This window comes from Ischnura elegans, chromosome 1 (assembly GCF_921293095.1).
Source record: "Ischnura elegans chromosome 1, ioIscEleg1.1, whole genome shotgun sequence".
In the NCBI taxonomy this organism is placed as follows: Eukaryota; Metazoa; Arthropoda; class Insecta; order Odonata; family Coenagrionidae; genus Ischnura; species Ischnura elegans.
The window spans coordinates 72,506,779-72,521,144 of NC_060246.1; the positions used below are offsets into that span (position 1 = coordinate 72,506,779).

General features: G+C 35.3%; 1 protein-coding gene across 1 annotated transcript; it reads right to left on the reverse strand.

The window, feature by feature from the left end:
• Nucleotides 1-4,850: 4,850 nt before the first annotated feature.
• Nucleotides 4,851-13,048, reverse strand: LOC124153173 (acidic mammalian chitinase-like). The gene is made up of 10 exons (XM_046526277.1): nt 12,931-13,048; nt 12,772-12,828; nt 11,914-12,102; nt 11,505-11,605; nt 9,836-9,967; nt 8,990-9,114; nt 7,928-8,015; nt 7,238-7,423; nt 6,557-6,685; nt 4,851-5,763 (listed from the first exon to the last, which is right to left on the reverse strand). Exons 2-10 carry the CDS (start codon nt 12,824-12,826, stop codon nt 5,614-5,616), a joined length of 1,155 nt encoding a protein of 384 aa, XP_046382233.1. The 5' UTR covers nt 12,827-12,828; nt 12,931-13,048; the 3' UTR covers nt 4,851-5,613.
• Nucleotides 13,049-14,366: the final 1,318 nt, after the last annotated feature.

Sequence of the window (14,366 nt, forward strand, 5' to 3'; positions counted from 1 at the left end):
ATATGATAAGCCTTTGCCTTTACGTAATTGCCAGAGGGATTTAATGAGAAGTGCCGCTGTCCTCGATGTATTTATAATTCGCTAATTGAAAACTTTTGAAGTTGGCCGTTGATCCGAGACATTTTTAGCATCGTTTATATTAGGTCTGTTGAATCCAGAATAAAGTCCTTTTTCCTTTTTTTCTCAAGAACCGTCTCCTGGATTTCTCAGTTGCTCTTTCTGGCAAATTCTAAAAAATTTCAACCTTTTTTCAAGGAAAATATCAGTTTTAACATTATGCGATGTAGCTGCTTAACGAAAAATACATTAAAAAACCTTGAATGCATTGTTGAACTATCAATCCTGGCAATAAATGAACGTATCCTGCATAAAGGTGATGTACTTACCATCATTTAATGTCCTCTTGCATCGCGCTCATTGTTTCATAAAAAAATTTGGATTTAATAAATGGAAATTGGATATTCTTTTTGGATATTCACGAATTTAATTATTGGATATTTAATAAATGAGAACTTAGATTGATAGCGTATAAAGAGCTATGAGTGATATTTGGGAGTATTACTAGCTGAGCAAGCCTTTTAAGGCATCTCATCAACTAAAAGAATAAAAGAATAATTTGCTTACAACGGAAGGAGGACAAGGATAACATTATTTATGGTGTCGTTGGCTCTTCTCAGTTTCCGAGAACGCTCGTCCTTCAGTGGAAATTTCAGCGAGAGTTAGCTAGTTAAAGCTACGGAGTTGCAATGCAATTAAGCCGGGAAGATAATGATGGAGCATTTTGTGTTTAAGGATTTTCGACTGATGCCAACGAACTCGATCCTCGCAAGCATCACTAGATGCAAATATCTTAAGTTACTTCCGTCCTATAATTGAAATTCCGTTCTAAATTAAAGTTATTAGCACAAAACAACTGATTCTTGGATATTATGTTTTTTCATTATTAATATCATAATAAGCTAATCTAAAGTCATCAATATGCCGGAGTAGACTCGCAAACTTTCTCCGCCAAATAAATTACATTTCAAATGAAAACCAGCAAACCAAAATTTTCTATAAGAATATGATGGAGAAAAATTTTCCGTCTTTTTTCTATTAATCAATGTTTTAACTCATGATTGATGAATTAATAAGGAAATTATATTTCATATTGCATATCGATTGAAATTAAAAGCACTAAAAACGATAATGATGATGAGTTTCGCTTACTTCCGACTGAAATGTGTACCAATTTTCAGGCACTTGGCTGCATGATTCAATGAAATTCATATTTCTTCCAACTTAAGGTGGACATAAATTACGGATTCGGCATGAAAATTAATTGTCGAGAACTAGTTTTTGACTTTATTACGACCAGTGGCGCAGCGAGGGGGGATTTTGAAGGATAAAACCCCCCCAGAGCTCAGAGAAATTTTTAAGTTTAGTTTTACTTAATTGGATTGATATTACGAATAGAATAGTGTAAGGATTAATAATATATCCTCCAGGAAGCCGTAAAACTCACCATTTTGAACAATTTATCTTAAAATTCCGCAATTTATTAATCTCGCACCTACCGCTTATCCCGGTGGGTATTCCATACCCCCACATAACCCGGTATTAGATGCACCTAAACCTTCCTCCCCCAGCCTTAATTCCTAGCTGCGCCCCTGGTTACGACTGCGTTGATGATTAGATTTTAGCTTATCTCATATCATGTCTCTGATTCATGGAGGAAAAAATTTGAATTAACTTCCACCATCTTTTTCAGTTTTCGGAAGACCACATTTCGTACGTCAAGGACCTATACTTATTTTCATTCATTCATCTGAATCTTTTTGCGCGAGCAGCAAGCCTTGCTGCTAAAATAGTTTTGCAGAGCTCATTCTGTGGTTGCATTCCAACTGCATCATTGACGTGAAGAATAAATTGGTCATCATTTGATAAGTACCAAGCAAATAATCCATATGAATTCCCTAAATAATTGATTACAGTTCGTAAATGTGGACCTTGTCACATCAGTCACCCCCTGTTGCCCGAGCTCATAAAATAATGTAAAGTAATGAATATTTTGTTGATAAATATCTCAGTGAGTATTAGACAATTAATTTCAACAGTTGCTCTATTAGATGTATTAATACCAAACCTAGTAGCGCTGACTTAAGTAATTAAACAATTCGCAGCATTTTCTGGCTCATACTAGTCAAATAAACTGTCATCAATTGGTAATAGTTTAATTTGTTCCTACCCTCGATATAACAGAGTTTTGAAATAAGAGGTTCTTTCTCATGAGCTATGTGTGCTACCGTGATCATTTCGTTCACTTATTACGAATCATCATGAAGTCTACCACGTCCTCAGACTGCTTTAATATTGATATAAACACGTTTTGACGGATTTATTCAACCGACGGTGATGGAGCCGTTGCGAAAAATAGTCGTCATTTGTTTTGGAGGGTGTCTAATTTCAAAATGAACTCGGTACAAATTTTCTCTAAAATTAATGCTCATTGCTGATGATATTAAAGGTCTGATGAAAGCAGCCGTCTATTGGTAAAATTGATTAGTGGTTTGGTGAAATTGTTGTGCGGAGTGTATTTTTAAATTAGCCAGGAATGTTTTCAAGGTTGAGGTCGTAAAAATGTGAAGAGTGTCGCCTATCCGAAGAAGAGACCATCCTTTATTCTCCCTTTCTCCACTCATGAAAGAGAGTGCACGACCTTTCTTAACATGACGCACTCCTCAATTAATTCACCTCTTCTTTTTTAACCTTACGTCCCGTGACTTTTGAGCGCGAGCCCGTCCACGTGACAGGTGCGCGTGGGTCCCACGTCCGGCCTCCCTCCCTCGGGGCAAAAATAAGTCCTGTGTTTCAAGGATTCCGCGGCGTTTCATTGAAAGTTGGCACGTTTTGGAGCGGATGCTTCCGCTGAAATGAGAGCCTGTCTTTCGGGGGGGAGGACGAGATCACGTGAGGGTTAATCCCTCTGAATCCGTACCGAATCGCGGTGGTCGTTTGAGTCGGTCTCAGTGCTTACCCGAAGAAACGGATACGAGTGACTCGTTTTCCGCGAAAATCCATGCATCAAAGATGAACCCTTTTCCTTGTTACAAAATGATAAATATCGCTGCTCTTATTCTTTGTTCGGGGAGCCAGCCGACTATAATGTAACTTGGTTGTAACGTCATTTGAGGGACCACACAATTATTGATGCTGTATCAGAGTGACACTTTAAAAGGGCTATTTAAGTAATCGATCAATAACACAGGAGAAATAAAAAGTTACGATTTTTCATGAAATGCATACTCAAATAATATTGCTGGTTTAAATACAACTAAATATATGAATAATAGTGCTGTGCTATTTAAACTTTACGTAAAAAAGTCATCAAAATGACTAGTTATTACGAAACGAATACAGTATTATGTTTAAGTAGAGGCACAGGAGAACTGAGTGGAGAGCTGCGTCAAACCAATCCTAGGATTGTTGACCAGTGATGATGATGATAGAGGCACAATAAATTATGTTAATAAAACTTTAAAACTTACAAATACGTTTAAATGAAGTTTACTTTAATTGAAGTTTATCAGAAATAAATCTGTAATTTTCTTTTGGACAGCCCTTTGTTGTTTGGAGCCGGATTTTGTTGACGTTATATACGAGGTTTTGGAGTTTGGGGGGACTTAAGAACGAAGGACGTTACACCCGTGTTGACTTTACGGCCGAGGCAATATCTATATATATCGTATCGTTATATCTAACAATAACTAAGTTGCACTGTATATGTCTTTGTGATATCTTGCGTGCTTTCCCGGTGTACTACGTGCGTAAATTCCTTTCAGGGTTCAGGTCCATCTGAAACTTATTTAGTAAAACGCATTAAAATTCAAATTAAATTTCCAATTAATTTTTTAGGTTGAATTTTAAATGGACTTAAAATCGCGTTTCAATCAATGGTTTTCCGCTGAACTGAAACAGTTATTGCTCAACCTACTACACGTACCGGGACGCAACAAGTCATCATTTGGAATCCCGATAAGACCTCATGATGGGCGATGCTTAGGTAATCGACATTCTGGAAAAAACTTCGAAAACGTTGGGAAAGTTATGTGAATTATTATACAACTATAAATTTTACCTCTACTATTGCTTCAATTCTGAATCTTTGTTTACCTTAAATCCTATATTGTAAGATATTGGAACTGATTGCCATTTATTAGACCTTGTTTTTTAATTGCCATGGGGAAATAGTACCTAGCTTCTCATACCTACCTTCGGCATACCTAGCTTTGACAGATGGAACCTTCATTGTCAAAGTCATTATACTGCTCGTTCTAGCATAGATAACCTAAAAAAGTTCGTAACTTATATTTTGAAACTGAGTAATTATCGGATCGCAGTGTCTCACTGCCGTTCTCACTGCACTCACCACCTTGTTACTTAAATGTTGAAGGGGTTCACGGCTAAGACTGAAAGAGAAAGAACGAGGGATGTGTCAGATTTCGGCGTCAAGATTCGCGCGCGGAACCAACCAAAGTGGAACACCTGACTCTGGCATATCTGGGAGGTGATAGGCGTGATTACTCCTCCGTGCCCCCGATATGCTTCCTCAGCCAGTCGGGGCAAGATGGTCGAGTTTCGTTTCGAAGCAGGTGCCATAACTTTTCGCCGCCCAATGGTATTTTCTACACATGTAATATGATGCTTGTAGATGTTTTGATTCTGCCTTCCGAAGAGCAGTTTCTACGTCGTGTATTTTTTTGATTGGAAAAATTTACATTATCTTTCATTGGTAATTATGGGTGGCAATTTGAATTTTTAAAAATTTTCTTATGTTTATGCAACTTATTTATTTATAATTTACATCCATATGCACATAGAAAGAATATTAATCTAACTAAAAGAGAAAAGCTAATTAAATAGTCAATTCTATTGAGTGCAACGTCTTACTCGAATTGATTTAGATGCTTTTAATTTATGGATAAGCTGTTTTCTTGTTTAAAATGCTGAGTATCGAGGGTACCCACTATTACTCCGATAAAAAATACATTTTATACCATGTCAGAAGCCGTGATATATGAAAGAACCAAAATTTTAAATGAAGTATTGAGCACTGAGTTCACACACAAGTGCTTCATTATTTTTTATCTATTCCAATTTCAATTGTCTCAAGGAATGGCTCTAGGAATCATTCAGTATAATCATTCGTTTAGGTTATACATGAAAGCAATTGGTTTCATTGATTGTTTTGGTGATTACGTTAAAATAAAATTATCAGCATCCCCAAACCTGATAGGGTAATATCAAACATTGAAGTAACAGATCAGGTAATAATGGTCGTGATCTCCAATTATCGTAGTTACTTTTTTGAAGTTTTCGAGAGCTTTTGTGTTGTCCAAGCTCGTTATAAAATTTATCACGATTTAGGTAAATGTGCACTCGGTGCTCTTGAATTGCTTGCAGGATAAGACAAATCAGCCGATTGAACATCCGAACTGGAAACATATCCAAAACCCTATCATTATAACAAATCGGTTTTCAACAACCGCGCATGCAGCTGATCAGGGATTTTCACACTGATGAGGTGAGAAATATGAAATGTTTTCTTGGTAGTCTTGATGAGAAGATTCTTTATTATTCATCTTCGCGATTCCCTCTCAGGATTCTGTGCAGCGTGCGCGTCAGCGGAAAGGTTGTTTCGTTGGATCCAGTTCCTCTGTGGTCATCGCTGTCAATTGTCATGATCATTGCTCCTCCTAAACCCTTCCTCTGGATGAAATGCGCCTGAAATAATGGAAAGTTAAATACGCGAATATTACTTAAATCAAGCACTGATTGTCAGTCAGTTGACTTTAAAAGTTTGTGTTCCAGTTATACACTATTTGTCCCAGTATGCCATACAAAAAGCGAATAATTAATAATTTATTCATGTTAAATTCGAAGTATGCTAATTTTTCTAAGAGTTAGACGCTAAAAGTTATTTTCGCCATTTTTTTGAGCCAGAAAAAAATATCTTAGAAATATTAACGTATTTTGATCATAATCATTAATCCAAATTTGAATTATTATCATATTTATTAGGCAATAATATAATTTATTGTGCCAAAATATTTAGATTACTTTCTAGTGATAGCTAATATTTTGAATAGCTTATTTAAAAATGTACAATGCGAAATAAAATACCCACATTTGCTTGCGAGAAATTTCCTAATGAATTAATTAACCAGAATTTGTCCTTTTGTGCGGTTTAAATAGTGAAGATAGATCTTCGAATGAATTAAAAAGTTATGTTTTTCTTCACAACATTATGAAATGTGACTCAAGCTGGGAAACCTTTTGCTTGTTTCACATGCATCCATCACATTCCAGTTCTGAAATTATTAATTCGATGCATTTCACCCAGTTATTCAACCTAATTTTTAAAATGTCTCGCTAGATTTCATTGGATTACACGTTGCGTTTTTCTATTAAAATTAAGTAGTTAATGAAAATAAATTTTATGATCATCAAAGTATCAACAGTTATTGCCCTATTGCATTGAATTGCAATGAATGTCTATGCATGGATATAGTCCTACCTTACGTTCCACTGAAATAGGGTCGTCGTATGTGATGTAGAGAAGCCCTTTCACGGCATATGGCGATTGCGAGGGTTCATCTTTGTAAACGGTCCACTCGCTTGGAGAATCACGCTGCATATGCACGACCTGAGAGGATGATTCATTTTAGAATGTATAATTTATTCATTGAAGGTAGAAAAATAAATGGAGGTTAATTGTCTTAATAATATCCTAGGTTTTTTTTGGTTTTACATCTACATATTACCTAGCAAGCAACCAACAGAGATATTTGGCAGGGCATGAACCATCACCAACATGCACCAGAGGATTAAAATTCACCTCCGCGAACATGCATTGCATCATGTAGAATACATTACAAAGAATCAACGAAACCACTCCGTGGATCTTAATGCGGCTTTTTGTCATGATTTGAACTCTGTATCTTAGAGATTAGGACTATACCTCATCACTATTCCCTAAAAAGATAATAGCATTGTAGACCGACGTAGATGTAAAAACAATCGCCAATCAAGGACAAACATGGCCAGCCATAATTTATATTTTTCAATGGTAAACGAATATGCCGGTATTTTCATGCTTGTATTGTTGTTGTTGTAATATGCTTGTAATTTTTTCATATGTTATAAAATGTTCAAATTTTAGTGCTTATAGTTTTTTTTAAATTTTAGTTTCTTATACCTCATCGTAGAAGAGCCTTCCTCGAAAACGGCTGTGCGGTCCCTCTTCACCTGGTCCCACGACTATTTGAGGACGTTGATTTTTGAATGCATAGGCAAGGGTTCCCGTCTGTGCATATGCTGGTATTCCGACTACAATCATTTCTCTGGGTACTTTTTTAGCCAGATATAAGTTTACTGATGTTTCCTGAAAAGATTGTTTTACTTCATATTGTCATTATATTTGCAAAGTTATCGTATTTGACGCTCTGGTTGAATTTGGAATAACTTTATATCTAGAGGAAAATTAAGTAGCGATCGTCTCGAGGCTTAGAATCTCAAAGAGATTTTCATACATGTATTGGAATAAATATTTTTAATAAAAAAACAAAAACTAGAGCATAAGTAATTATTGTAAAGTCGATGTAGAAAATTTAAGTATTTCAAGGTTATTGCTATAAGCTAAGTAAGTGTCTCAATAGTCTTTTCATGAATGGAAAACGTGAAAGTGAGTGAAAATTTGCCAATTTTTTTAAAAGGAGAATGAGCAGCATATTTTGAGTATGAGCTGACAATGTGGAGGACTCGGTAGTCATATTTAAAATTCCTAATCGGTATAGTTTAAATAATTTAAGAAAACTACGAACATTTATACTTAAGAACTCCAAGTAAGTTTAGGGTAATAGTATCAGAGACATTAATGCAATCATACCACTTCTCTCAAAGGTGCTGCTATACCGTTGTAGTCCCACCAGGGTCCCCAGTAATTGTAGGTGGTCAGACATATAAAATGAAAGTTCCTGAAAGTAAAGAGGAAAACCATTATTACTCACTGAAGGAAAATTTCTTGTTTCAGGGCAGGCAGTCATCTGGATTCACCTTACTCCTTTAGGATTTGGACCTGCAAAGCTGACTGAATGGGTTTCGTCCTCCTTTGGGCTTATTACTAGGCTATTCTACCAATGTATCCACTGGGTTGATCCCTGGATTGGGTAGTTCTTGCGATTTTCTCTCTATAATCATCGAGAGGTTTCGTCCGTTTCCCGTGATATGAGTGAGAGCGGACATTGACTTAATTACCTTGGGATGACAAATCGCCAGGAAAATCCGAGTACTAAGAGGCGCTTTATTATTTCATACACCTGGTATAATGCCTCGTGTTGAAGAAAATGTTCCGCACAATTATAAGTGTACCTTACTAGGTTACGTTACGAAGCCCTTCAAAAACCTTGAATCTGTTAATTTTTTGGCCATATTAAAGGTTAAAGTATGCATGAATAACAAGTAAATTAAATTTGACTCGGCCTGAAAATGTTCATCAATCACATTTCATGTTATCTTTTAGCCTTGATGTTGATGGCATTTATACAGTGTTTTTATTTCATATATTTAAGTCAAATTCAGACGCTTATTAATCGAGTGCCTCTTGAAGAAATAGTTTCCTGCTTGATATAATTTAGGAAGCAACAATCACCCAATGGAACCTAATGATAATTTTCTCGATAACGCAAATTTAAATGTGATTGCGAGGCAGTATCAGCCGGTGTGAGATGAAAGAGTGCGATAGAGTGGCAAGGAAAGCTTATCTTGTACAAAATTGTGATAGAATAATAACATACGTTTTATTTTAAACCTACTAATATTCTAGCAATATTCGTTAGGTTAATTTATATTAACTTCTCATTTTTTATGAAGGTTCAGATTTTAGATTATGAAGTAATAATGCTTGGATCTCCGACCTTCTAATCCCGGTATTTAAGTTTTATGAGCTTACCTTTTCACTGACTCTATGTCGTAGCTCTCGAGCCAATGTCTTGATTGTGGAAGGAGACCACTGAAGATGAGACCTTGTCTGTCAAGTTCTATTCGGAGCTCAGATATCAGTAGGTCGTAATTTCTCTGAAAAATAAATGTTAATTGTAATTGATCAAACGCATTAATCACGCCTAATAATACGGGAGTATTAGGGAATTCTGCTGAAGATTGATTAGCATTTTATGAAAAATCGGAAGCTCTGAGCCTAAAAATTCAAATGAGCCATGCCAAAAAATGTTCCACTGTTCATCCGTAGCTGAAAATTTCCTAGGGCAGGAAAAATCGAATGGCAAAATAACTTGGAAAAATCAAAAATGTCCGAAACTGATTTTTCGATTGACTTGGCAATCATTCAAAGGGAATAATCCGATGTTAAGGGCTAGTTATGATCACTCAAAAGGCTAGTTATGATCACTCAAAAGTCGCTCCAGTCTTAGGCCTTTGTGGGTTAACGTGTACTCTCCTCCCCTGATATGATTGCCAAATCTGACGAAAAACCAATTAGTAAAACATTTTATGTTTCTATCTTTAACAGTCATTCGTATTTTTCTGTCTTCGGACATTTTTAATTTAGAATAGCACCCGATTTTGGTCGTGATAAACAGTGATTAAAAACTGGCGCAGGCTCTCAAAAGACGTGTGATTTGTCGAGAGCATTATACAGCAAAATTACGGTGTTTATTCTAAGGAAGCCATCTATTATCCCCAAAGATGGGTCATTCCAGATATTAAGGACCAAGAAATCCTTTGATTAATTCTTTGAGTGCTCCTAACCCAATCTGTATTCTTGTATGTATAGACTCACTCGATCCTCAGGGCCGCCTCCTCGTTGTCCAGGGTATTCCCAATCAAGACTCATGCCATCAAATCCATAGTGTTTCAAAGTATCCAAAACACTAACAACGAATCTTCTTCTTCCAGTGCCTGTAGACGCCATCTGGAAGAAAATCAAAATAATTTTCATGAACGGTAATATTTTTTTTCGACGATACTTCGAGTGATAAATAATGAAATTTTGTTTTTTCCGCATGTAAAGTACCGTTAACTCACTTAACTTGCTGACGCGATGAATAAGTTATAATATGAGCTGATCTATGAGGTTTCGTTTCCGGTCTTTTGAAAGCTATAAATACTATTTCGATTACTAATAAAGGTATTCTACCTGGAGAGACAGGATTACATGGAAAATTTTAGTAACAACTGTACTCTGGTATACTCTGATGCGTCTCTCTTTATTAAATATACACGATGGCCATTTCCCTTTCATTTTTAACGGTAAAACTGCTTTGTTCCTACATTCTTAAAATTCTTCCCTGTAGCTCAGTTTTCAACATACCATCCCCACTCAATACTTTCTCAATTCACACCGTCTCCTCTTTGTCATCTATATAATATTTCCTCCCCGATAATACCCACCTGGGGCACTTCTTAATTCCTTTTCATTTCCGTCCACCTCTCCGCCTCCATCGCTATATCCTGAAAGACTCCAGCATTCACTCATTCCCTATCCTCAGCGTCATTAACACTTAAATATTTAATTTTGAAATAAGAACTTCAATTCTTAAAAAAAATGTTATTTATATTTTAGGAGTAACGTCTTATGAACGTACGCGTAGCGATTTAGATCCAAGTTATCTTTAAAAATTAAATGTAGTATTACAATGGATCGTAATCTTCTTAGAGGGTAAATGTATTAGTACATTCACCACTTCTAACGCACTATTAATTATTCTCGGGTGATATCGGTTATTAATATTTTTTAATCCGGAATGAAAAAGTAGTGGTCCCCTTGGCGCCTTTCCTTAAGAGCAGGCTAATGCCGACGCCGGGTTTCTCTCCACCCTTCCTTACCTACCCTTCTCTCATGGCGCAAATGACCTAAGCTGTCGGTCGCCTCCTTCAAATACCATACCCTGAATAAGTAGTAGCACTGAAAATGAATTTCACGGATGAAATTGACATAAATTGATTTAAAAGTTATTTCCTATGTCAATAAAAATATATCTGCGTTGCACAGGCTATTAGTCAATTAAAATGGTAACTACCCATCAAGAGATTTAAGCAAAATATGTAAATTATCAATTATCAATTATTAGTCGTTTATGAAACATTTATGTTTATGCGATAAAGTTTTGAATCAGAGATCGATGGAGTCCAATTCTTCATTGTTTTTCAGCAAGAAACTACACAAAAGTTGCCCATTTTCGTGTAGAGCATACCAACATACTATAATTCAGGGTTACTACGCTGTAATAATTGCCTCTCTTACATGGCCGAAAATGGCCATTCGTTGATAGTATTTATGGTATCAATTCTATGGCATACTTAAATTTACGATGATCTAAATGGCAATAATAAATGTAAATAAATAGCAATCGTAACTTCAGTTAATATACGTTAAGGGCTTAATGATATTTTTTGGATTACATATGTGATTGGTATCAAACCCGTTTGTGAAAATATTGGCATCTCACCTGAGAATACTTCAGTGAACCATCGTCCCACGTGCCAACGGCCAGGAGCACTTTGAGTCTAGGATAACGCTTCCTGAGATCCAAAGTGCTTTTATGCAATCCTATGAAGAAATTATATTTTCGATGAGCTTATGGACATAATTACTTTGCTACAAAATAAAGAAATACACATAAATATGGTTTTTGTTTCCAAAATCAATATCCAGTTTTCCTGAAAAATGCGTTTCATTTTATGCCACAAACTCTCTTTCAATAACTGAATTTATTGGAGATTGTGTAAGATAGAAATAAATGTAGGTAAAAGCTATTTGATGATACTGTACGCAAGTTTGATATTGCTGCCAAATCATTTAAGTAAGTTGGTATGCAAAAATACAAGGTAAGTCTGCTCCATTGCTCTCATTCTCACCTTTGTATCCGTTTTCGTCCGATCCATCCCGTCTTCCAATGAGAGATATTTGATTTGTGGAGTGTTCCAAAATAGCAGCTTTATATATCATGTGGGTGCAAAGGTTCCAGTCTATATGCTCAGGAGTTAGCGTATTTGTAGTGTTGAAATAGCACACCATTAGCTTATTTTGAGCGTGAGCACCACTCCCTGTGAATTACAGAAAAAATAGCTTTTTCACTTGGGAATACCACAATAACCACCAACAACTTCAGGTACCTAATCAATAATATGAAACACATACTTAATTTTATTTTGAGCCATCCTTGCTTTTCTAATGACGCATCAACAACGTAAGCCCATGGTTAGTCATAATTAAGATATTTTCATCGATGATCATGTCATTGTGTATTCATTAATGTCTTTGCTCTAAATTTTCTGTTAAATTTAGCCTTTATCTTTTCAAATAAAATTAATTTTGGCCACATTGAGTGAAGTACATTTTCTTAGGATTAGTACTATATAGACAGTATTTAAGCATTAAATTTTATAAGAAATAGCCATTATTATTCACGTGGTAAATTTTGCTGTGCAATACCATTTAATTATGTTATGTGGCGATTCACATAGGGCATAAAATAGGTAGTCTCTCCAGATATTGAAGCAAATCCTCAATTTAAGCAATTTCTGGACTCATGATTGTAGGTAATGAAAATGAATTGAATTTTTAATCGGTAATAAGGAAAAGATATTATTTAACATCGGGGAAGGTGTTAAATGTCAAAGAGATCATAAAGTACGTATTTTATGATTTTTATGGAGCATTTTACTTCAATTGCGCTCTGGGAGATGTAGCAAAATTTTGTGTAATTTACTGACCGCATAAAACAGGAAGGAGTATGACACCGATGAAGACAACTATTTTACCCTCCATTTCTGAAAATTTCACAGAGATATTGTTAAATAACACTCGCTCGTCAGAGAGCAAACTAAACTATACCACATATTTGAATAAATAATAACTTTACATGAGCGTACCGTAAGAAGTCACAGCTTATTGCTCCGCCGCTTGGATATGTACCTGGATACTATTATATGTATATGAAATTGGTCAAATTTTAATATATTAAGGTCAATGACAAACCTGGTAGAATGTATCCACAAGCCTGCAAAACAAATGCTTATTTATGCTTCTTTTGCTATCCATTCAACGCGACGCATTTATAGGGTGAAGTTCATTGAAATGGTGATAGGCTTTGACCTTTCAAAGATAAAAGGGAGATCATATGGTAGTTTTCAATTTTCATATTTCTTTTCGATTTTATGCATTTTCATTTAAATTCGTGTTTCCTTTTTTTCTCGTATCCGATTGACGAGATCAAGGTCATTAACATTTCGAGTGATGGATGATCCTCTCTTTATACTTGCGGTGTCCTTCGTAGGTCCTTGTGAGATATTTCTGTGACATCAAGTCCATAGCAAGTGTCCGCTGTGTATCGGAATATTGGACTTCATGAAATAATATATGTACTTCGTCATATCATATAAAACCCAGCGTTGGAACGGTCTACGATGTGCTTTGTTATTTGTTTATTCAGTATAAAAATTATTTATTATAATCTATTTTATTCATATTTATAATTGATAATAATAATTTCAAGTCTATTCTCTATTTAGATCATTTGCATGCAATTTATGTTGTGAGAGTCTGTAATTATGAATTATTATTTTTCTTCATTTTGTGCACCTTAAAACGAAAGTGACAGCAAAAAAGTTGGTATTTATTTGACGAAAATGCGCACTCGGTGAATATTTCTTGTCTATCGACGTGTGTATACGCTTTGGTACCTTGTACCGCTTATGTAAACAGTACTCGAAATTCCGTGGCATAAATGTCTCAGCCCTATCAATAAATCCGCATGAAGAAATCAAGTGTTAATCTTACGTTAAAATAATGAAACGAAAGAAAGGAACGGCAAATACAGTAGTTGAGAGATTTTTAAATAGTGGAAGCAATTTCAATCACTAATTGATTGCGCTGTGTCGACTTAAAGTAGTTGTTAACTATTTAATAAGTAAGAATCTTTGTGTATTGATTCAATTTTATCATTAAGAAATGAATGCCTAAATTTGAAATATATTATGAGCAGTATTTTATTTTCTTGTATTGCGGTGGATTACACTGGGTAATGTAGTTAATCATTGTCTCTTCATGAATGGTGTGATCAAAAGTTAGTATCAAGCGGAAAATGGCCACAGTTGACAAATAGTTTGCTAATGAACGACAGCTAAATACCGTTTTTTAATCTTTATTCCATAAATATCAGAAGTCTCGATTTAATGAGATATGAAATAGATTGCCCTGATGTCACTGCATCTATATCTTTTAATGTAATGGCTCCCAAAATATATGATGACTATCTTTATACCAGATGCATTTTTATTAGGAATTGCTCTTGGCCTTAAAGCTAAGG